Consider the following 24,398-nt stretch of genomic DNA (forward strand, 5'->3'; position numbering starts at 1 on the left):
GGCCTGTGGACATATGTATAAGTAATATGTACTATAATTATATTGCCTGTCACCTTTTATTGTGAAGTAATTATTACCTGTGTCTAGCTTGCATGTTCTTGTGTGCTGAGCTGTTGTGTAGCTGCTAGCTCCTAGTAGCCTAAATAGCCTAGCATGTTTACCTTTTGTAAATTACTTTAGTAAAATGGAAGAAATTGTGTGCTTATTGGAGGACATTTGGATGTTAACTGGCTGTACAGCTTTACAACAAAAAACACGCTACAAGACTGCTTGTATCGCAAATGACATCACACACACAAGTAAACACTCTGCATGACTGCTTGTATTGTACATGATATCAGACACAAGTAAACGCGCTACAGGGCTGATTGTATCGCACATGATATCATACACAAGTAAGCACTCTGCAGTGCACATGATATCACACACACACACACACACACACAAGTAAACACTGCAGGACTGCTCGTATCACCAATGATATCATACACGAGTAAACACTCTGCAGGAATGCTTGTATTGCACATGATATCACACACAAGTAAACACGCTAAAGGACTGCTTGTATCGCACATGATAATCACACAAGTGAACACACTACACTGCAGGACTGCTCGTATCGCACATGATATCACACGCAAGTAAACACTCTGCAGGACTGCTTGTATTCCACATATTACACAAGTAAACGTTATGCAGGACTGATTGCATCGCACATGTAATCCCACAATAAAACACGCTACAGGACTGCTTGTATCGCACATGATATCATACACAAGTAAACACTGCATGACTGCTTGTTTTGCACATGATATCCCACACATACACACAGCACTGTAGGAGTGCTTGTATCGCACATTTCATACATGAGTAACACTGCAGGACTGCTTGTATCGCACATATCACACACAACTAAACACGCTGCAGGACTGCTTGTATCGCACATGATATCACACACAAACACGCTGCAGGACTGCTTTTATCGCACATATACAAGTAAACATGCTGCAGGACTGCTTGTATCACACATGATATCACACACAAACACACTGCAGGACTGCTTGTATCGCACATAATATCACACAAATAAACACGATGCAAGACTGCTCGTATCGCACATGATATCACACACAACTAAACACGCTGCAGGACTGCTTGTATCGCACATATCACACACACGCTGCAGGACTGCTTTTATCGCACATACACAAGTAAACATGCTGGCTGACTGCTTGTATCACACATGATATCACACACAAACGCGCTGCAGGACTGCTTGTATCGCACATGATATCACACAAGTAAACACGATGCAGGACTGCTCGTATCGCACATGATATCACACACAACTAAACACGTAGGACTGCTTGTATCGCACATGATATCACACACAAACACGCTGCAAGACTGCTTTTATCGCACATGTTATCATACACAAACATGCTGCAAGACTGCTTTTATCGCACATGTTATCATACACGAGTAAACATGCTCCAGGAATTGCTTGTATCGCACATGATATCACACACAAGTAAACTCGCTGCAGGACTGCTCGTATCGCACATTTGACATGCCAAGCCAACATCATCCGTCGCTATTGGAGCGATATCTGATATCAATATAACCTGGGCAGAAGCAGAAAATGGTCACAGTCACCACATCACATGACCTAAGAAAAGCAAGGATTGTCCTTTTCTTTGGCACACTGTAATTGAAGACATTGTTTTATTTGAAGAAGGCATGAAAGTGGTCAGACGTGTTTGTAAGAATGTGTTTCCTGCACATCACCATCAGGATTCATCGGCCTATTGAACACTGAGGAACTTTCTTTTCTTGGAGGTGTTGGTGTAGGCGTGGTGTCGCCACTCCACGTCCGCCGTGTCCTCGTTCTCCATAGTGCCCAGTCTGATCATGTACACTGCACACACATACAGGAGCACAGCATGGTTTACGCATTTTGGACACAAAAAACTCAGTAAGTGGCCTTTTTCAAACCACGGGAACTTTGACGTTGACTCGAGTAAATGAAATAACCATGCCTGCGTTTCCACCGAAAACTAAATCAAGTTCCACAGGAACTACTTTAGTTCCCTGCAAGACCTGGAGAGAGGCGGACTCTGCTGTCGAACGGCTGATTGGTTGAACACAGTTGGGGCGTTTCCACAACTTGCTATTCCCAGTTTCAGTATGCGGAGACAACTTATTTCTTGTCTATTTCTATTACAACCTACTGAGGAACTTTAGTGTGGAATCTGTGTGACCAGTCCAAGTACCAGAGAATACAAAGTACTTTATTGATCCCTTGGGGAAATTCAGCACCACAGTTTGCTCACAATATACAATAAACACATAGGTAGTTTTCACATGTGAATATTGCTGTATAATAGACTATTTATATTACTTACATGTGAATAATATAAATCGTCTATTATACAGCATTGTTTATATGTGGATAATATAAATACAATCTATTATACAACTTTATTCACATGTGAATAATATAAATATTCTATTATACAGCATTATTCACATGTGAATAATATAAATACAGTCTATTATACAGCATTATTCACAAGTGAATGATATATATATATATATATAGTCTATTATACAACATTATTCACATGTTAATATAAATACAGTCTATTATATGGCATTATTCACATGTGAAAAATAGTGTATTATACAGTATTATTTACATTTGAATAATATAAATACAGTCTATTATACGGCATTATTCACATGTGAATAATATAAATACAGTCTATTATATGGCATTATTCACATGTGAATAATATAGTGTATTATACAGTATTATTTACATTTGAATAATATAAATACAGTCTATTATACAGCATTATTTTAATGTGAATAATATAAATACAGTCTATTATACAGCATTATTGAAATGTGAATAATATAAATACAGTCTTTTATACAGCAATATTTACATGTGAATAATATAAATACAGTCTATTATACAGCATTATTCACATGTGATGTGAATAGTATAAAAACAGGCTATTATACAGTATTATTCACATGTGAATAGTATAAATATTAGGGCTGCGAATCTTTGGGTGTCCCTCGATTTGATTCAATATCGATTCTTGGGTCACAATTTGATTCAAAATCAATTTTTTTTTCCAAATCAACACGATTCCCGATTCAAAAGGATTCTCTGTTCATTCAATACATAGGATTTCAGCAGGATCTACCCCAGTCTGCCGACATGTAAGCAGAGTAGTAGATTTTTGTAAAAAGCTTTTATAATTGTAAAGGACAATGTTTTATCAACTGACTGCAATAATGTAAATTTGTTTTAACTATTAAACGAACCAAAAATATGACTAATTTTATCTTTGTGAAAACATTGGACACAGTGTGTTGTCAAGCTTATGAGATGCGATGCAAGTGTAAGCCACTGTGACACTATTGTTCTTTTTTTTATTTTTATAAATGTCTAATGATGTCAATGAGGGATTTTTAATCACTGCTATGCTGAAATTATAACTAATATTGATACTGTTGATAATATTCATTTTTGTTTCACTACTTTTGGTTTGTTCTGTGTCGTGTTTGTGTCTCCTCTCAATTGCTCTGTTTATTGCAGTTCTGAGTGTTGCTGGGTCAGGTTTAGTTTTGGAATCGGATTGCATTGTTATGGTATTGCTGTGTATTGTTTTGTTGGATTGATTAAAAATAAATAAATAAAATAGATTCTGAATCGCACAACGTGAGAATCGTGATTCATATTCGAATCGATTTTTTCCCACACCCCTAATAAATACAGTCTATTATACAGCATTATTCACATGTGAATAGTATAAATACAGTCTATTATACAGCTGTATTATCCAGTCAAATTCTTTTAAACTAGTATGCAGTTTCTTGCTCATGACTTTTTACTAACTTCATTTCAACACGAGAAGTGCACCGACTCCTTTTAAATGCACAATTTCTTATATTACAGTTGTACTCCACCCTGTAAAAATCCAGGCTGATAAACACTTACCGTAAATTCCCGACTATAAGCCGCTACTTTTTTCCTACGCTTTGAACCCTGGGGCTTGTGAAACGGTGCAGCTAATTTATGTTTTTTTCTTAAAAGTAAACAGTTAAAAAAAACAGGCAAACATAGTGAACAGGTGGATTGTTGTTTGTGCCCCAGCGCCATCTTTTGGACGAGTTCACTTAGTTGCAGGTGCTGCATTGCCTTTCTGTTCAGACTTTTTTTGTTTGTTTTAAACCTACCGAAGTACAGCAGCTCCTCGGTCTTCACTAAGTCCATAAAGTTAAAAGTACCAATTATTGTCACACACACACACACACACACACGGTGTGGTGAAATTAACGTCTGCATTTGACCCATCCCCTTGTTCACCCCTGGGAGGTGAGAGGAGCAGTGACCGCGCCCGGGAATCATTTTGGTGATTTAACCCCCAATTCCAACCCTTGATGCTGAGTGCCAAGCAGGGAGGTAATGAGTCCCATTTTCATAGTCTTTGTTAAGACTCGGCCGGGGTTTGAACTCACAACCTACCGATCTCAGGGCGGAGACTCTAACCACTATGCCACTGAGTGGGTATAAATGTACAGCGCAGCGTTTCTACTGGTAGGAATTCTTCATTCGTCACTCCAAGCAACGTTTGTAAGTTTTACAATACAACTAGAACAATTCTTACTTACTAAACCGTCCCATGTGTGATGTCTGTAGGAATGCTTTCATGCATATTTGTACGTGCTATCGTAATGTAATCAAGCTAGTGTTGTTAGCATTAGCTACAATTCCAACACATTTACTGTCTGTGTTAGTATTTTTAACTTACAACAGCATTCTTTTTTCATTCTTTCAGTTTCACAAATTCCTCAGTAAATTCACTAAAACGTCACTGTGGAGTTATCGAGTCTGTTTAGCTGATTGGAGAGCGAGCTAGCGCAGCTAGTGGGTCCATGACAATGACTTCTGTTTTGTTTGATCAGCCGTTTTACTGCCATGTTACTGACAATTTTTTTAAACAATTAAGGTATGTAAATAAACATTTACATAATATTTCTGTGTAAATAACTCATTTCACAACGTATATATCTGCGACTTACAGTCTGGTGCGGCTAATATATAAGCTGACTCTCACCAGATCCTTGTAGTTTGCTGAGCTCCACACAAGGATCTGGGACTTCTCAAAAGGAGATGTTTTTTTCAGAAGGCGGGGCCTTTTAAAAAAAAAAAGTCATTGTATGTGATTGGCTAAACCACTTGACATGCTACTTTAACCACTCACATCTAAATCAAATCGTGACGCTGATGAGAACAGCCGACATATTGGATAACGACAGAGCGAAAAGGTTATGAATGCTTTCAAAACCGTTCTCTGTTCATCTTTTTAATAATTCATATTTGATAGATTCGACAAAACAGTTGCAATAGCAGAGTCAATGTCAGCACATGACTCCTTGCTGCGTGGCGCCAATGTTGTTTGACTCAAACAGACGCTTCGACGCTACGTCATATATGAAATCCTGCCCGGCGATCCTGATTGGTTCCTTTTTTTTGCTATCTTGAAGGAGTTTGCATTGACCTCGAGCCCAGATCCTTGTGTGGAGCTCAGCAAACACAAGGATCCGGCGAGAGTCAGGTTAGCTAATACATTGACAAATATTTCCCCCCAACAATTTAGTGGGTGTGGCTTATATAGCAGTGCACACTATAGTCTGGAAAATACGGTACATGGTGTCAGTGTAGAAATATACTGTATCACACATTTGGACGTCATCAGCCTGATTTGAATGAAAGACCTGAACTCTGAAACTAGGACTGGGTGATATATGGAATATACTCGATAAATTGCAGGTTTGTCTCTGTGCGATATAGAAAATGACTATTTCGTGATATTCGAGTATACGTTCTCATGCAGTAGCTTTTAGCTGCGGGCATTACATTACAGGCTCTTCTCACTCTTTGTTGTCTCCTTCTCACAGAGACATAAAACCTTCTTACATACGTCACATAAGGTCACGCGTGCAACATCACACGCTGCCGTGGCGCACAAAGGTAGCGACACGGCTAACGTTAGCTGTGATGCTAGCGGAGTGGTGCGAGTGGTAATACGAGAAAGAGAAGGTGATAATCTGGTAACAAATGGAGGAAGAAGAATTCAACAAAGAAAAACAGCACAGGGTCCATCGTCTGGTGGTGGTTTTGCTTGAAGCGGTAAGATGTTGAACAGACAACCGTAATATGTCAAGTATGCGGAAAAAGCGTTGCTACAAAAAGTAGCATTACTGCTAATGTGCAGCATCATTTGAAAAGTCACTCGCTAGAGCAGGGGCGCTCACACTTTTTCTGCAGGCGAGCTAATTTTCAATTGACAAAGTCGAGGAGATTTACCTCATTCCTATTTATAATTTATATTTATTTATTTATGAAAGAGACATTTTTGTTAACAAGTTAATGGTGTTTAATGATAATACAAGCATGTTTAACACACATAGATTCCTTTCTTTCATGAAGACAAGAATATAAGTTGGTGTATTTGATTCTGATGACTTGCATTGATTGGAATCAGACAGTGGTGCTGATAACGTCCGCATTTTCAAATGGAGGAAAAAAAAAGTCCTCCTTTCTGTCCAATACCACATGAAAGTGGTTGGATTTGGCATCTCATTTGTCCAACTTGCATACTCGTTTTTAAACACTTTGTTATGAGAGTAGCGTATGTGTGTGGCCCTTTAATGTCTGGCAGCAGGTGAGTGATGTCAGTGACTGTGCGGGTGGGCAAGCAAGTGAGAAAGCGGTCGCTGAGGGCGGGGGAGAAATACATTGGCATCAAACTCCGTAGCTTGCTAGCTTGTGCACGCTAGCTTTCTGAGACTCTTATTTTGTTAGCACAGGCAGGATAAAACAGGTCTTTTATGGTGAAGACAGGAACTGTGCAGTCGGTCTTTAGAGTTTTGACAGTAGGTACGGAGTCTCTAGAAATAAAATGTGTTTCTCTGCGTCCGCCCTGTTAGTGATTTTTTTCTTAAATATGAGCTTGCAGCAGCCAGCGTCATCTCACAAGATCCTCGGGTGCCGAGAATGTCAAACAACTGACGAAAGCGAAGTCTTGGTATGATTGATGATTGCTCATTTTTATGTCTATTTTTTAATGCCTGGCTTGAGATCGACTGACACACCCTCCGAGATCGACCAGTCGATCGCGATCGACGTAATGGGCACCCCTGCGCTAGAGAATGAAAAGTGCTTGAAACTATGGCTTGGCAATATATCAATATACTCGATATATCGCGGGTTTGTCTCTGTGCGATATGGAAAATGACTATATCGTGATATTCAAGTATACATTCTCGCAGTTGCTTTAAGACTGCATATTTTTCCCACTCTTTCTTGTCTCTCCTTCTCACAGAGACTTAAAACAAGCGCACCTTCTTACACACGTCATGTGTGCTACGTCACACGCTCCCGCGCAGCAGAGAGGTAGCGACATGGTAAAGTTAGCTGGATGCTAACGGTGCGGTGCGGGTAGTAATACGAGAGAGAGAAGGTGCGAATCTGGTAACAAATGAAGGAAGAATTCATTCCCAAGAAAAAGTGAAGTGAATTATATATATATAGAACTTTTTCTCTAGTGACTCAAAGCTCTTTACATAGTGAAACCCAATACCTAAGTTACATTTAAACCAGTATGGGTGGCACTGGGAGCAGGTGGGTAAAGTGTCTTGCCCAAGGACACAACGGCAGTGACTAGGATGGCGGAAGCGGGGATCGAACCTGCAACCCTCAAGTTGCTGGCACGGCCACTCTATCGTCTGGCGGTAGTTTGACTTCAAGCGGGAAGATGTTGAAAAATTATGCGGCAAAAGCGTTGTTACAAAATTAGCACAATTGATAATGTAGCCTCATTTGAAAAGTCACCCGCTAGAGAACAAGGAGTACTCGAAACTCTGCATGTCAACATTTCCGTTTGGTGCCGAAGCAACTATTTCCAGATCAACACCGTATGAAAAAAATAGTCAACAACAGAAGGCGATAACGTTCGTAGTAACCTACCACACAGCGAAGGACATACACTATTTGATTTCCTATTATTTCACATTTTTATTTGACAGTTATTGAAATATTTTGTGCAAAATCATGCACAAAAGTGCACTTTATTTGTTTCGAACTATTGTAGTGGCATCTGTAGAAAAAGTGCACTTTAATTTAGTTTTGTTTTGATATGTCTGTCATCTTAGTGACATCATGCACAAAAGTGCACTCAGGTTGTTTTTTAAAATGTCTCTGACAATCTTGCACTTTCTGTTTTAAAATAACATGAATGTTTGTGCCACTGCTTAATAACTGTTTAATAAATACAGTTTTGGTCAATTGACTTAGTTGTGATTTCCCTCTCTGCATGAAAGTTTAAAATGAGCATATATTAATGCAGTATGAACGAGAATGTTTTAATGTAGACACATACAATCATCATACTGCTGTGATTATATGCATCAATTCCCCAAAAGGGAATAAGCGGTAGAAAATGGATGGATGGATGTTCATTCAAGGCTAAGGCAAAATATCGCGATATGGCCTAAAAATATGGAGATATTAATAAAACGCCATATCACCCAGCCATATCTGGAACAGACATTTCTTCAGGAACGTTTAGTTCCAGGAAGTTCAAGTTTCTGAACGTTTGGCCTAATGTTTTGTTTTTTACTTACACTTCATTTCAAACCTCGGCCCCACTTCTGTCAGCTCAATGTTCTTGTGGTCTGTTTTCTTGTAGGTGTGATGTCTGTAAAACAACCACAAAAAAAGGGAACACTATTTAAAACTGTTCCCACAGTCCAGACAAGGACCCTTCAACACACACCTGAAAGAGATGAAGTCCTCCTGGTTGGCAAAAGTGATGACACGCCGACTGTCCTCTTTGGGCACTGGAAAAAGGTACTTGAGGATGTTGGACACCTTAGTGAGGAAGATGGAAAAACGAGGCTCGGAGAGGACAGCAGCGGCGTTTATGGAAGAGCACGACTGATGACTCACCCGCCTGCCGAGCCGAGATGTGAAGTTGTGAAAAATGAGATGAGGGTAGGCCTCGGACATGGTGTTGATGTTGGGGACATCGTGCCTCATGACCACATTATACAGCGTGAAGTAGGCGGTGGGTCCAAATGGCAGGTGGCACACCACCAAGGCATCTGCCAGCAGGAGGAAAAACACTCAACAGTCTCAGCCTGAACTTCACTTTCAACAGAAAACTTACTTTACTTTCTAGTTCATGCCTAACAAGGTGTCTTTTTAATCTGCCCCTTACATTACTACATTACTAGGGATGTTTTTTATTAGTCACTTTTATATGGCATAGAACTGTATTTTTTGTAATTTGTCAATTACAATTGTTTTGATGTATGTATTTTCCACTTACAAACCGAACATGCCCTACAAATGAAAGCAAAAATTCAGGATGAACAAAAAAAACAAAACAGATTCACATTCAAATTCGTATTCATTACGATTCTAAATCGATTCATAATTTAAAAAATTGCGGAAAAAAATAAAATGTATGTATGTATGTGTGTATATATATATATATATATATATATATACATATATATTTATCCAAATATATATTTACACATTTATACACAGACGTATCCAAATATATATTTACACATTTATACACACACACTTATGTATATATATATATATATGTACACACACACACACACACACACGTATGTATGTATATATATATATATATATATATACACACACGTATGTATGTATGTATGTATGTATATATATATATATATATATATATATATATATATATATATATATATATTCACACACATATACACACACATGTATGTATATATATATATACACACACGTATGTATGTATGTATGTATGTATATATATGTATATATATATACACACACACATATACACACATGTATGTATGTATATATATATATACACACAATGTATATATACATATGTATATACACACACACACACACACACACACACACACACACACACATGTATATATACACAGATACACACACATGTATATACATACTTATATACTATATATGTAGACTATATACATGTGTGTGTGTATATAAGTCTACATACACTTGTAAAGAATATAATGTAATGGCTGTATTCAGTTTCTATTAATTTCTACAACTCTTCTTTTTTTGTGATAGAGTGATTTGAGCACATACTTGTTGGTCACAAAAAAAATTTCATGAAGTTTGGTTCTTTTATGAATTTATTATTGGTCTACTGAAAATGTGACCAAATCTGATGGGTCAAAAGTATACATACAGCAATGTTAATATTTGGTTAGATGTCCCATGTCAGGTTTCACTGCTATAAGGCACGTTTGATAGCCATCCACAAGCTTCTGCTTGAATTTTTGACCACTCCTCTTGATAAAATTGGTGCAGTTCAGCTAAATTTGTTGACATTCTGACATGGACTTTTTCCTTTGGCATTGTCCACACGTTTAAGTCAGGACTTTTGGGAAGGCCATTTAAACTCCTGTTTAGCTTTTTTCAAACATTCGATTTATTATTAATTAGGGCTGTCAAAGTTAATGCGATAACTATACATTTCAATAACGGCGCATTTTTTTTTAACGCTCGATTAACTCAAACATTTTCCTTTCTGACCATCGGGGCGGGCCGTAGCGGGTTGGGCACTTAACTGCAGTTCACTTGCTATTGATGAGCCCCATCAAGCAGAAATGGACCCAAGATAGTCCCTGCCTTATGGAAATATCAGGTTCACAGCCATGGCAAATTGTTCTACCCGACAAGAAAGGACTGTTTTTCGCCGTGAGAAGAGACAACATCCCAGCTCTTGTCATTCAGAGGTGGGTGGCGCTTCACTTCTGTGTTCGGATTTTCTGTTAAGGTGCAGTGATAACAACATTTACAGTTAAAGTACCAATGATTGTCACACACACACTAGCTGTGGCAAAATTATTCTCTGCATTTGACCCATCACCCTTGATCACCCCCTGGTAGGTGAGGGGATCAGTGAGCACTGGCAGCGGTGGCCAAGCCTGGGAATCATTTTTGGTGACTTAACCCCCCAATTCCAACCCTTGATGCTGAGTGCCAAGCAGGGAGCTAATGGGTCCCATTTTTATAGTCTTTGGTATGATTTAGATTGCTACTGTGACTGATTTAGTAACTAAGAGGACAAGTATCATCGCTCATCCATGCGGACTGGACACTGGCCGAGAGTGGGGTCGGCTGTCCTGGTTGTTTTGTTGGGTCTGCTCCTGTCTCTGGCCATCCTCCCTCCACCCCAGCAGACGATGGCGTGGAACACCGCAGAGGCCACCACAGTGGATATGTTTCTTTTACTTTTTATTCATAGCTGTATGTAGAAGTGTCTGGTTGTATCTGCTGCTTTAATGTCTTTAATGTCCTATGTGTTCTTTGATGTTTGATGTTTCCCTCTTACACACATGTAAGAGGGATGTGTACTATGGCTATGAGTTGTTGTTTTTTTCCCTTGGCCTCAGTCTGCACCCCCTCTCCAGGGCCCAAGCTAAGACCGATTTTTTAATTTTATCTTCTATTTTTTTCTCCCCCCCCTTGTTTACCTGTATCTCATCTTTTTTTGTAAGGGGCGCTGGAAGCCGGCAGACCCGTCAGCGATCCTGTTCTGTCTCCCTTTAATGTTTGTCTGATCTTGAATGGGATTGTGCTGAAAATTGTAATTTTCCTGAAGGAACTCTCCTGACGGAATAAATAAAGTACTATCTAATCTAATCTAATCTAATAAAAGTGCAACAGAATTGAAAGACGGTCAGAGACTTTTTTTTTATTGCAAACTGTCGGTCCGACATTAAAACATGTCAAGACACTTTCTCAAAACAATCACACACTTTTCAAAATAAAAGCGCTACGCTATACATTCGGTTTAATTAGATTTAGGGTTTCTCCTTAATGTACAGCTTCATATAGCCACCACGCTTAACAAAATAAAGTAATATAATGTATCTTAGCGTCCAGAATAAAACAAACAAAGTCTGCCGCTCTTTTTATCTTTTATGGCCAATTGTATGCTAACAATAGGCCCAATTCTAACAGGTATTTTCTCTGTGCAAACACACATCTGCCTACGTGCTTCACTTCAAGACACACAACACTTGTTTATTCTCCGCCGACACGGTGTGTTCACAGACCATAGGAAACATTACCATCATAACACACATTAAAACCAGCCATACGCACAGGGCTTTCTGGAGCGCAGGCAGTGTGTCCGCGCTGTACTTTAATATATTCTTCACAATTTAAGATGACACTTTTAATGACAGAAAGGCTCCCAGCAACGCGAAGCATTCCTGTGATAACGACAGCACAAGTCCATTCCAGACGTTTAATACTAAATTGGTTAGTGTTTGACTCATTTCCCTTGATATAGTCTTTTCTAACATTCCACATTACAAAGTAACACAAGAGTGCCTGTTTCCTGCTGATATTGTATCAGATCAAAATCAGTATCAGCCAACACGCGGGCCTGAAATATATCTGTATCGTGTGGGAAGTGCTAAAAACATGTCTTCTGAATCAGAGAAGGTGGTGCAAACCAACCTGGCTGTCCTCTGGTCTCGTGAATAATCACCAGGTCTGTCACGTTGTTGGCTTTGGAGGCCTGGACAAGTGCGGGGACCTCGTGGTTCCCCCTGTTCATGCGCTGAGCTCCAGGGAAAAGCAGCTTCACCTCCTGTGGTGCAAAGGAGAACGTTTGGGGAACAAGTACTCACTGTCAGCAAGAGCAGCTGGGTGGAAATAGGAGTTCAGGATCAGTAAGCGCTGCAAATACAATGTTGGCGTTGACGCACTTTTGTGTCTTTTTACGCATTGAAACCAGAAAGGACGCGCATATCCGGAGGTCCGAGCAAAGCTGGGACGCAGATTTTTTTTTTTTTACCGACCCTGCCTTCGCCGGGTCAAAACTACAGTTTTGTTTTCTTTCTTATCGATTACCACTTTCTGCCGGTGTCTTGTTTATATTTGGCGGTGTTGTGCCAAAATGTGATTGCCTGCCAAAAACGGATTTCCTTCATGGGAACGAGCACTGCTCGCTAAACCTGAATTGCTTGGCTTCGTCTTTCCACAGGGGATTAATAGGTGTGAAACAAACACTTTATCTTCCTGGCTATTGTAACGCTACGTGTTTTACGTTATTTAAGCCTTTATCGTGTCCGGAAAAGGACGGTTTGCCTTTTCTGTGGTATTAATGAGATTTAAAAGGACTGTTAGTCCGATGTTGATATGATTAAACCTCTTTCTTGTTTGGAATAGTGTTTTCCCGATACTAATATTTTGGTAGAGGTACAAAAGTTATTTAAAATCTTTTTCCAAATAAAGGGGACCACAAAAAATGGAATTATTGGCATTATTTTAACCAAAAATCTTACGTTACATTAAACATATGTTTCTTATCGCACATTTGTCCTTAAATAAAATAGTGAACATACAAGACAACTTGTCTTTTAGTAATAAGTAAACAAACAAAGGCTCCTAAGTTAGCTGCTAACATATGCAGTAACATATTGTGTCATTTTCCATTCTATTATTTTGTCAAAATTATTAAGATCAAGTGGTAAGAAAGGAACCATTAATCTACTTCTTCATTTACTGTTAATATCTGCTTACTTTCTCTTTTAACATGTTCTATCTACACTTCTGTTAAAATGTAATTATCACTTATTCTTCTGTTGTTTGGATACTTTACATCAGTTTTGGATGATACCACAAATTTGGGTATTAATCAGATACTAAGTAGATACAGGATCATACATTGGTCATAATTTAAGTAATCATGTGTCTAGGGACGTACTTCCTGAGTTTATAAACATAATATATATTTTTTTTTAAACGAAAGAAGATGTGAAGCCAAAAAATATTGATGTAATTATAGTAGTAATGATTATATACTAAGGCTGGGGGATATATCGATATATACAATACATCGCGGGTTTGTCTCTGTGCGATATAGAAAAGGACTATATCGTAATATTCGAGTATACGTTCTCACGCAAGACTTTAAGCTGCGGGCGCCAACTTCAGGCTCTCCTCGCTCTTTCCTGTGTCTCCTCGCAGACAAGCCGGCGCACTCGTCACAAACTGTCACGTCACAGTTCGGCTTCAAGTGGGAATAAGTCGAAACAGACAACCGTAATTTGTCAAGTGTGGGGGGAAAAAGCGTTGCTATAAAAAGTAGCATTACCGCTAATATGAAGTATCGTTTGTAAAGTCACTCGCTAGAGAATGAAGAGACTTTCATAACTTTAGTAACATACCACATAGTGAAGGATGAATACTATTTGATTTCCTATTATGAAGCTCATTTTTATTTGACACTTAAAATGTCTCTGACAATCTTGCACTTTATGTTTGGGAAATGACTTGAATGTTTGTGCCATTGTTTAATAACTTTAATAAAAACAGTTTTGGTCAATTGACTTAGTTGTGATTTCCCTCTCTGCATGACAGTTTAAAAGTAGCATATATTAATGCAGTATGAAGAAGAATGTTTTAATGTATACACATTGAATCATCATACTGCTGCGATTATATGCATCAAGTTTTCATTCAAGGCCAAGGCAAAATATCGTAATACATATCGTATATCGCGATATGGCCTGAAAATATTGCGATATTAAAAAAAGGCAATATCGCCCAGCCCTACGATATACGATCCTGTCCTTGGTATCATTAAAGTGGATGTTAGGTAAAAACAGGTGAATGTTTCAGAAGTTTGCAGCTACTGACATTTAAGAAACTTAATAAAAACTACACTAATGGGGTTGCTTACAGCCACAGCCATGAATGTGGTTTCACAATTGGGACAATGTCTGACAAATGATACGGGCCTGACCTTGGCAAACATTTTGAGTCTGGAACTGGGTTTTCTGGACGTGGTCACCATGATTTTAGGGTCTTCAACTCCAGCCCATTTGTACTCGTCGTCCATGTGCGAGCTGACACCTAGGGGATGGGTTTGGAGGAGCGTAAGACTGAGGTATGGCGTTAGCGGCAAGACGAGACTCTTACCTTCTGCACCGTCGTCATCGTACTCCAGGAGTTTCTGCAGCTGCAACGCCTCTTTGCGTACCTCCGTTGGCAGGACCAGGTTTTCTAGAGGGGAGAACTAAACATGACTCATGTCTTTCATACACACATACTGTACAATACATACATACATACACATAAATGATTAAATAAATGGGTTGTACTTGTATAGCGCTTTTCTACCTTCAAGGTACTCAAAGCGCTTTGACACTACTTCTACATTTACCCATTCACACACACATTCACACACTGCTGGAGGGAGCTGCCATGCAAGGCGCTAACCAGCACCCATCAGGAGCAAGGGTGAAGTGTCTTGCTCAGGACACAACAGACATGACGAGGTTGGTACTAGGTGGGGATTGAACCAGGGACCCTCGTCGTCCCTAAACATACTGTACAATACATGCATACACAAACTGTACAATACATACATACAGTACAATAAACATACATGCACACATACTGTACAATACAGACACACACATATTGTACAATACAGACGCACTTAAATACATACATACATACTGTACAATACAGACATACATACACATACTGTACAATACAGACATACACATACTGTACGATACATACATACATACAATACAAAAAACATACATACACACATACTGTACAATACAGACACACACACATTGTACAATACAGACACACATACATACATACTGTACAATACAGACACACACTGTACAATACAGACATACACACATTGTACAATACAGACACACATACATACATACTGTACAATACAGACACACACTGTACAATACAGACATACATACAGTACAATACATACACACATTCTGTACAATACAGACACACACACACAGTACAATACAGACATACATACACATACTGTACAATACAGACCACACTCAGTCAACATTTGGGAATATACGAAATGCACTTTTTGTGTCTTTTTACACATTGGAATCAGAAAGGACGCGTAATTCCAAAAGACCTTGTTTCCCCTGGAAGCGGAGTTGTTGTTTTTTTACTGCCCGGTTCGCTTGTTTTGCTATTTCATTTGATCGATTCACGCTTTCCGCCGGTGTAGTATTTTGATTATATTTGCCGGATCAAATTTCCGTCCCCGATAATTGCGTTTTTGATTGGTTTTATTAGTGACAAATACTGCCTCAGTTTGCACTCGGACAACTTTACGGTGAGGTGCTGTCAAAAGAAACACTGACACACAACATCCGGATTCCCATCATGCGTTGTTTCAAAACTACGGCAAGTAGTAATGTCCAAAAACGTAACAGAGACGAAGCAGAAGAACGAAGAAGAGACATGGTGACGACGAGTAAGAAGAAGTACGCTTGAAAGTTCCAAAGTGATTGTAAAAAAATCATTTCAGTTCATCCAGGATGGCTCGAAGGGGTATGCTGCCTGTAAATTTTGTCGATCAGACTTCTCCATTGAACACGGTGGCCGAACGGATATACTCATTCATGAACAGATTATTTAGGTATATATATATAAGAAATACTTGAAAATATATTAGGGGGGTAACGGTACACAAACATTTCGGTTCGGTACGTACCTCGGTTTAGAGGTCACGGTTCGGTTCATTTTCGGTACAGTAAGAAAACAATAAAATATACATTTTTGGGTTATTTATTTACCAAATTTGCAAAATCTTCCACCAAACATATTTTTCTTAGTGGAATATTTGATTGAAGTAATGGGAACCTTGGATAAGTCAATAATACATAATAACATTAATTTTGATTCAATATTTAGTTTTGAGCAATGACAGTTTGAAAGAAAAAAAGCAGCTTTGTTTTATTAGTCAACATTGCAACTTTTGCTAAATTACATTTAACTTTTAAGCTTTTTTATTTCACTATTGTTATGTTTTTGTTTTATTTTATTAGTATTTATGGAATGTTCCGTGGGCCTTTAAAACATTAGCTGTGGGCCGCAAATGGCCTCCTGGGCACACTTTCGACACCCCTGCAATAGATAATAAAAAATTAAATCTGATAAATCTATGGATAAAAATCAGAGCCTGGCGACGCATGCGCGTTTATCATGACTATCTCTGTCTCTGCCCCTCCCTCACGAATGCTGCTGCGCACACAATTTGTTTTGTGTTTATCCCCTTCTTAACTCCGAAAATACACGCAACCCTAACTTGAAATGCCGGACATTTGAGGCATTTAAGAAACTCCACCCGGACAGCCCCGCAAAAGAGGACATATCCGGTGAAAAGAGGAGGTATGGTCAGTTAATCGTAGCCCTGTTGCTGCCAGCATGCCGTGTGTTGTGCCTCGGTGTGTATTGTTTACACAACGTGCGGTACGCAACTTAAAATGTCCTTATGGAAACCCGTTCGGTACACCTCCGAACCGAACCCCCGTACCGAAACGGTTCAATACGAATACACGTACCGTTACACCCCTAAAATATATACACCCTTGCAGCCCCCCCCCCCCCCCCAATCGCCTGAATCCTGGGGGTACTTGAAGGTATGCCAAGGGGTAAGTGAGATTTTTCAAAAATATTCTAAAAATAGCAACAATTCAAAAATCCTTTATAAATATATATATTGAATAACACTTCAAGAAAATATGAATGTAAGTTCATAAACTGTGAAAATAAATGCAACAATATTCAGTGTTGAGTCTGATTCTGATAGCTGGATTTTTTGTGGACATGTTCCATAAATATTGATGTTAAAGATTTATTTTTTTGTGAAGAAATGTTTAGAATTAAGTTGATGAATCCAGATGGATCTCTATTACAATCCCCAAAGAGGGCCCTTTAAGTTGATTACTTCTGTGTAGAAATCTTTATTTATAATTGAATCACTTATTTATTTTTCAACAAGTTTTTAGTTATTTTTATATCTTTTTTTCCAAATATTTCAAGAAAGACCACTACAAATGAGCAATATTTTGTACTGTTATACAATTTAATAAATCAGAAACGTATGACATAGTGCTGTATTTTACTTCTTTATCTCTTTTTTTTCAACCAAAAATTATTTGCTCTGATTAGGGGGTACTTGAATTACAAAAATGTTCACAGGGGGTACATTACTAAAAAAAGGTTGAGAACCACTGTAATATATAATATAAATTACATGATTATTGTCTATTGTGAGCGAACTGTGGTGCTGAATTTCCCCCAGGGATCAAAAAAGTACTTTCTATTCTATTCTATTAAAGGCCTACTGAAACCCACTACTACCGACCACGCAGTCTGATAGTTTATATATCAATGATGAAATAATAACATTGCAACACATGCCAATACGGCCGGTTTAGTTTACTAAATTGCAATTTTAAATTTCCCGCGAAGTATCTTGTTGAAAACGTTGTGGAATGATGACGCTTTTGTTGACGCGTGCTTGTGATGTTATCGGTTGAAGCAGACATTTTATCCCAGCACCACTCACGGCTAAAAGTCGTCCGATTTAATCGCATAATACTCAGTATTCTGGACATCTGTGTTGCTGAATCTTTTGCAATTTGTTCAAATAATAATGGAGACTATAAAGAAGAATGCTGTTGGTGGAAAGCGGTGGATTGCAGCTGCCTTTAGCAACGCAAACACAGCTGGTGTTTCTTTGTTTGTTGTGAAGCTTTAATATGAAAGCGAACATGTTTCTCTACCACATGTCAACTGGCAGGTTTCGGCGAGAAAATTGTGATAATAAGTTGGCTCTTACCGTAAACACGAGCGGCGCTTGTGTCGTTCTTTCTGCAGCTGTCAGAGAGGCAGCTGCCACTTTCTTGGCTCCTCCATGGCTTCACTCAGAGACACTGGCGGTCACCACACCCCTCCGACTTTCAGGTATGACTTTATAATCTCACTAAAACACTAGTAACACAATAATCAGATAAGGGATTTTCCAGAATTATCCTAGTAAATGTGTCTGATAACATCTGAATCGCTCCTGCCCTCCGCCCTTTTTTTTTTCTTTCTTCTAGTCCTTCACTCTTACTTTCCTCATCCACAAATCGTTCATCCTCGCTCCAATTAATGGGGAAATTGTCGCTTTCTCGGTCAGAATCGCTCGCGCTGCTGGTGGCTATGATTTTAATCAATGTGCAGATGTGAGGAGCCCTCACACCGGCCTACTGAAATGAGATTTTCTTATTTGAACAGGGATAGCAGGTTCATTCTATGTGTCATACTTGACCATTTCGCGATATTGCCATATTTTTTGCTGAAAGGATTTAGTAGAGAACATCAACGATAAAGTTTGCAACTTTTGGTCGCCGTGCTGTACCGGAAGTCGCAGACGATGACGTTAACTGTGTGAGGGCTTCTCACGTCCTCATATTGTTTACAAACATGGCCACCAGCAGCGAGAGCGATTCGGATTGAGAAAGCGAGGATTTCCCCATTAATTTGAGCGAGGATGAAAGATTCGTGGCTGAGGATATTGATAGCGAAGGAGTAGAAAATAAATAAATAAATAAAGTTAAAAAAAAAAAAAGGCGATTGCATTGTGAGCGATTCAGATGTTTTTAGACATATTTACTAGGATAATTCTGGAAGATCCCTTATCTGCTTTTTGTTTTAATAGTGTTTTAGTGAGATTTTAAAGATATACCTCGAGGTCGGATGGCTGCGGTGAACACGCAAGAGAAGCCGAGGAGCCAAGCTTACAGCTAACTTTTTGACATGACAGCTGCTGCAGGACGAGGAATAATCCATTGATGTCTCCGGTAAGATATAGATCACAATTTCCCCTTTCAAAAACATGCTGGTTGACGTAGAGAAAACATGTTCGCTTGACCGCTCCGCTTCACAACAAACAAAGAAACACTGGCTGTGTTTCGGTGCTAAAGACAGCTGCAATCCACTGTTTTCCACCAACAGCATTGTTTTTTATAGTCTCCATTATTAAATGAACAAATTGCAAAAGATTCAGCAAAACAGATGTCCAAAATACTGTGTAATTACGCCATGAACAGAGACGACTTTTAGCCGTGTTTGGTGCAGCGCTAATGTTTCCTTACAGTCCGTGACGTCACGCGTGCGCGTCATCATTCCGCAACGTTTTCAACAAGAAACTCGCGGGAAATTTAAAATTGCAATTTAGTAAACTATAAAGGCCGTATTGGCATGTGTTGCAATGTTAATATTTCATCATTGATATGTAAACTATCAGACTGCGTGGTCGGTAGTAGTGGGTTTAAGTAGGCCTTTAAGTAAGCATTGCCAGAAGAGAGAGAGAGAGAGACACACACACACACACACACACACACACACACACACACACACACACACACACACAATACATGTTTCCATACCATCGAGAGCCCCCTTGAGCTTCTGTTTTTTCTCTTCAATCGTTCGTAGTCTGTCCTCTTGTGCCTTTCGGAACAAATACTCCCGTCTCAACCTCACCTCTCTGCGGAGCTAACACACAGAAACACAATAATGGTCATCTACATGCTTTATACCAGTGGTTCTCAAATGGGGGTACGCGTACCCCTGGGGGTACTTGAAGGTATGCCAAGGGGTACGTGAGATTTTTAAAACATATTCTAAAAATAGCCACAATTCAAAAATTCTTTATAAATATATTTATTGGATAATACTTCAAGTAAATATGAATCTAAGTTCATAAACTGTGAATAAAATACAACAATGCTATATTCAGTGTTGACAGCTAGATTTTTTGTGGACATGTTCCATAAATATTGATGTTAAAGGCCTACTGAAATGAGATTTTGACATTGCCATATTTTTGCTCAAAAGGATTTAGTAGAGAACATCCAAGATAAAGTTCACAACTTTCGGCGCTAAGACAAAAAGCCCTGCCTTTACCGGAAGTCGCAGACGATGACGTCGCAAGTGTGATGGCTCCTCCCATATTCACTTTAATTTTAATGTGAGCCTCCAACAAAAAGTGCTATTCGGACCGAGAAAACGACAATTACCCCATTAATTTGAGCGAGGATGAAAGATTCGTGTTTGAGGGTATTGATAGCGACGGACTAGAAAAAAAAAAAGAAATAAAAAGTTTTAAAAAACCAAACGCGATTGCATTGGGACGGATTCCGATGTTTTTAGACACATTTAGTAGGATAATTTGGGGAAATCCCTTATCTTTCTATTGTGTTGCTAGTGTTTTAGTGAGTTAAATAGTACCTGATAGTCGGAGGTGTACGTCCACGGTGTGTTGACACGCAGTGTCTCAGAGGAGTCGACGGCAACTATAGACGGGGCAAGCTCAGCTTTTCCCCGGTAAGAAGCGACTTTTTAAACACAATTTTCTCACCGAAACCTGCTGGTTGACATTCCGTCGTGTTTCATGTTCGCGCTCTGATCCATAGTAAATTTTCACCTCCAGGAATTTTAAACAAGGAATCACCGTGTGTTTGTATGGCAAAAGGCTAAAGCTTCCCAACTCCGTCTTCCTACTTTGACTTCTCCAATACTAATTGAACAAATTGCAAAAGATTCAGCAACACAGTTCTCCAAAATACTGTGTAATTATGCCCTTAAAGCAGACGACTTTTAGCTGTGTGTGTGCGTAGCGCTCATACTTCCAAAAACCTGTGACGTCTTGTGTACACGTCATCATTACACGACGTTTTCAAGACGAAACTCCCGGGAAATTTAAAATTGCAATTTAGTAAACTAAAAAGGCCATATTGGCATGTGTTGCAATGTTAATATTTCATCATTGATATATAAACTATCAGACTGCGTGGTGGGTTTCAGTAGGCCTTTAAAGATTTCTTTTTTTGTGAATAAATGTTTAGAATTAAGTTCATGAATCCAGATGGACCTCTATTACAATCCCCAAAAAGGGAACTTTAAGTTAGTGACTACTTCTATGTGTAGAAATCTTTATCTATAATTGAATCACTTGTTAATTTTTCAACAAGTTTTTAGTTATTTTTATATCTTTTTTTCAAATAGTTCAAGAAAGACCACTACAAAAATAGCAATAGTTTGCACTGTTATACAATATAATGAATCAGAAACTGATGACATAATGCTGTATTTTACTTCTTTATCTCTTTTTTTCAACCAAAAATGCTTTGCTCTGATTAGGGGGTACTTGAGCTACCTAAGCTCTGGAACACTCTGCCCCTCCATTTTCGAACTGCTCCCACAGTGGAGTGTTTTAAGTCTCGTCTTAAAGGCCTACTGAAACCCACTACTACCGACCACGCAGTCTGATAGTTTATATATCAATGATGAAATATTAACATTGCAACACATACCAATACGGCCTTTTTAGTTTACTAAATTGCAATTCTTAATTTCCCGGAAGTTTGGTCTTGAAAACGTTGTGTAATGATGACGTGTACGCAAGACGTCACGGGTTTTTAGGAAGTATGAGTGCTGCACACACACACAGCTAAAAGTCGTCTGCTTTATTGGCATAATTACACAGTATTTTGGAGATCTGTATTACTGAATATTTTGCAATTTGTTCAATTAATATAGGAGAAGTGAAAGTAGAAAGATGGATATGGGAAGCCTTAGCCTTTATCCACACAAACACACGGTGTGATTCCTTGTTTAAAATTCCTGGAGGTGAAACTTTACTATGGATCACAGCGCGGTCAAGCGAATATGAATCACGACGAATGTCAAACAGCAGGTTTCGGTGAGAAAAGTATGGTAAAAAGTCGCTTCTTATCGGAGAAAAGCTGAGCTTGTGCCGTCCATACAGCTGCCGTCGACTCCCCTGAGACGCTGCGTGTCAGGACACCCGTGGAGACACAACTCCGACTATCAGGTACTGTTAAACTCACTAAAACACTAGCAACACAATAGAAAGATAAGGGATTTCCCAGAATTATCCTAGTAAATGTGTCTAAATACATCGGAATCCGTCCCAATGCAATCACGTTTTTTTTTCTTTCTAGTTTGTCGCTATCAATATCCTCAAACACGAATCTTTCATCCTCGCCCAAATTAATGGGGAAATTGTCGTTTCCTCGGTCCGAATAGCACTTTTTGTTGGAGCCTCTCATTAAAAACAATGTGAAGATGTCAACATGTGATGTCATCGTCTGCGACTTCCGGTAAAGGCAGGGGCTTTTCTCTTAGTACCGAAAGTTGCGAACTTTATCGTCGATGTTCTCTACTAAATCCTTTCAGCACAAGTATGGCAATATCGCAAAATGATCAAGTATGACACATAGAATGGACCTGCTATCCCCGTTTAAATAAGAAAATCTCATTTCAGTAGGCCTTTAAGACACGTTTTTATTCTCTGGCTTTTAACACTATGTGAGTTGTGTGGTCCTCTATTGCCTTCTGTGTTTTAACATTTTGTTTTTTATTTACTGTTTGAATTGGTTTGACACTTATAATCGTTTTTAATCATATTTATTTTATATTGTTTTTATTTTGCCCCGCGACCCCGAACGGGAATAATAAGTGGTAGAAAATGAATGGATGGATGGATGTTTTTATTTTGGTTTTATATGTATTTATTTTTATTTTTTATTCAGTCATTAGTGGAGCTCAGGATAGTATTTGAATGTTGTTTTTAATATTGTTGTGCAGCACTTTGGAAACATTTTGTTGTTTGATTGTGCTATATAAAAAAGTGGATTGGATTGGATTGAATTAAAAAAATGTTCACAGGGAGTACATCACTGAAAAAAGGTTGAAAACAACTGCGTTATACAAACATAAAACATTAAAAATAACACTTTATTATGAGTGACTACATTTTACTCACGAGGGCAGCATTAGCAAACATTCATTGCGCTTTATCATTGTGAGCAACATGGTCTCGTATTAAATAAGTTAATCATCTATATTTGACTTATTCATGCCCGAATATGAGAGGATAGTCATTTAAAGTTTAATAATCAAACTTACCATGTTTTTTCTTTAGCTTGCTGGTAGCGTTAGCAACTTCTCACATGGCCCGGAACAACGTGACCAACAAGGCAGGTCATTGGTCAACAAGGCAACCAATGGGAGCGCTTGATACTAAAAGGAAACATGCCTTCCAAAATAAGACCTCGAAGTTGCAAAAAGGAAACGTCCTAAATGCGGTACAAAAGCCAGTGTTTTGGTATTGGATGTTCTTTTAAAGAATGTAAATTGAAAAACAAAAATATTTAGGTTATTTCGAATTTCTGTTCAAATAAAATGTTTTTCTTTCAATTTGCGGATGCTAAGTTTCGTTTTTCAAAGTAAAAGCGGGGATAATTACGACGGTAACCGTGTTCTTGTGACTCTGGCTAAAATATTCTTTAGAGCTCTACAAAGGAATTATTTTAGACATTGCACATCCAGAGAAATATCGACTCACATGACAGAAACGGAAAAAAACAGATCA

At 38.6% G+C, this 24,398-nt stretch overlaps 1 protein-coding gene across 2 annotated transcripts; it reads right to left on the reverse strand.

The window, feature by feature from the left end:
* Window positions 1-1,706: 1,706 nt before the first annotated feature.
* On the reverse strand, window positions 1,707-24,080 carry imp4 (IMP U3 small nucleolar ribonucleoprotein 4). 2 transcript variants are annotated; one of them, XM_061897146.1, is made up of 9 exons: window positions 23,933-24,080; window positions 20,386-20,494; window positions 15,080-15,163; window positions 14,904-15,013; window positions 12,611-12,743; window positions 9,032-9,186; window positions 8,859-8,953; window positions 8,707-8,780; window positions 1,707-1,918 (listed from the first exon to the last, which is right to left on the reverse strand). In XM_061897146.1, the coding sequence occupies exons 1-9, from the start codon at window positions 23,933-23,935 to the stop codon at window positions 1,806-1,808; spliced, it is 876 nt and encodes a 291-aa protein (XP_061753130.1). In that variant the 5' UTR covers window positions 23,936-24,080; the 3' UTR covers window positions 1,707-1,805. The 2 variants fall into 2 exon arrangements, with proteins under 2 accessions (XP_061753130.1, XP_061753121.1); XM_061897137.1 differs by having other exon boundaries at window positions 8,859-9,186.
* Between the last annotated feature and the right edge of the window lie 318 nt (window positions 24,081-24,398).

Source organism: Nerophis ophidion, linkage group LG01 (assembly GCF_033978795.1).
Source record: "Nerophis ophidion isolate RoL-2023_Sa linkage group LG01, RoL_Noph_v1.0, whole genome shotgun sequence".
NCBI lineage: Eukaryota > Metazoa > Chordata > Actinopteri > Syngnathiformes > Syngnathidae > Nerophis > Nerophis ophidion.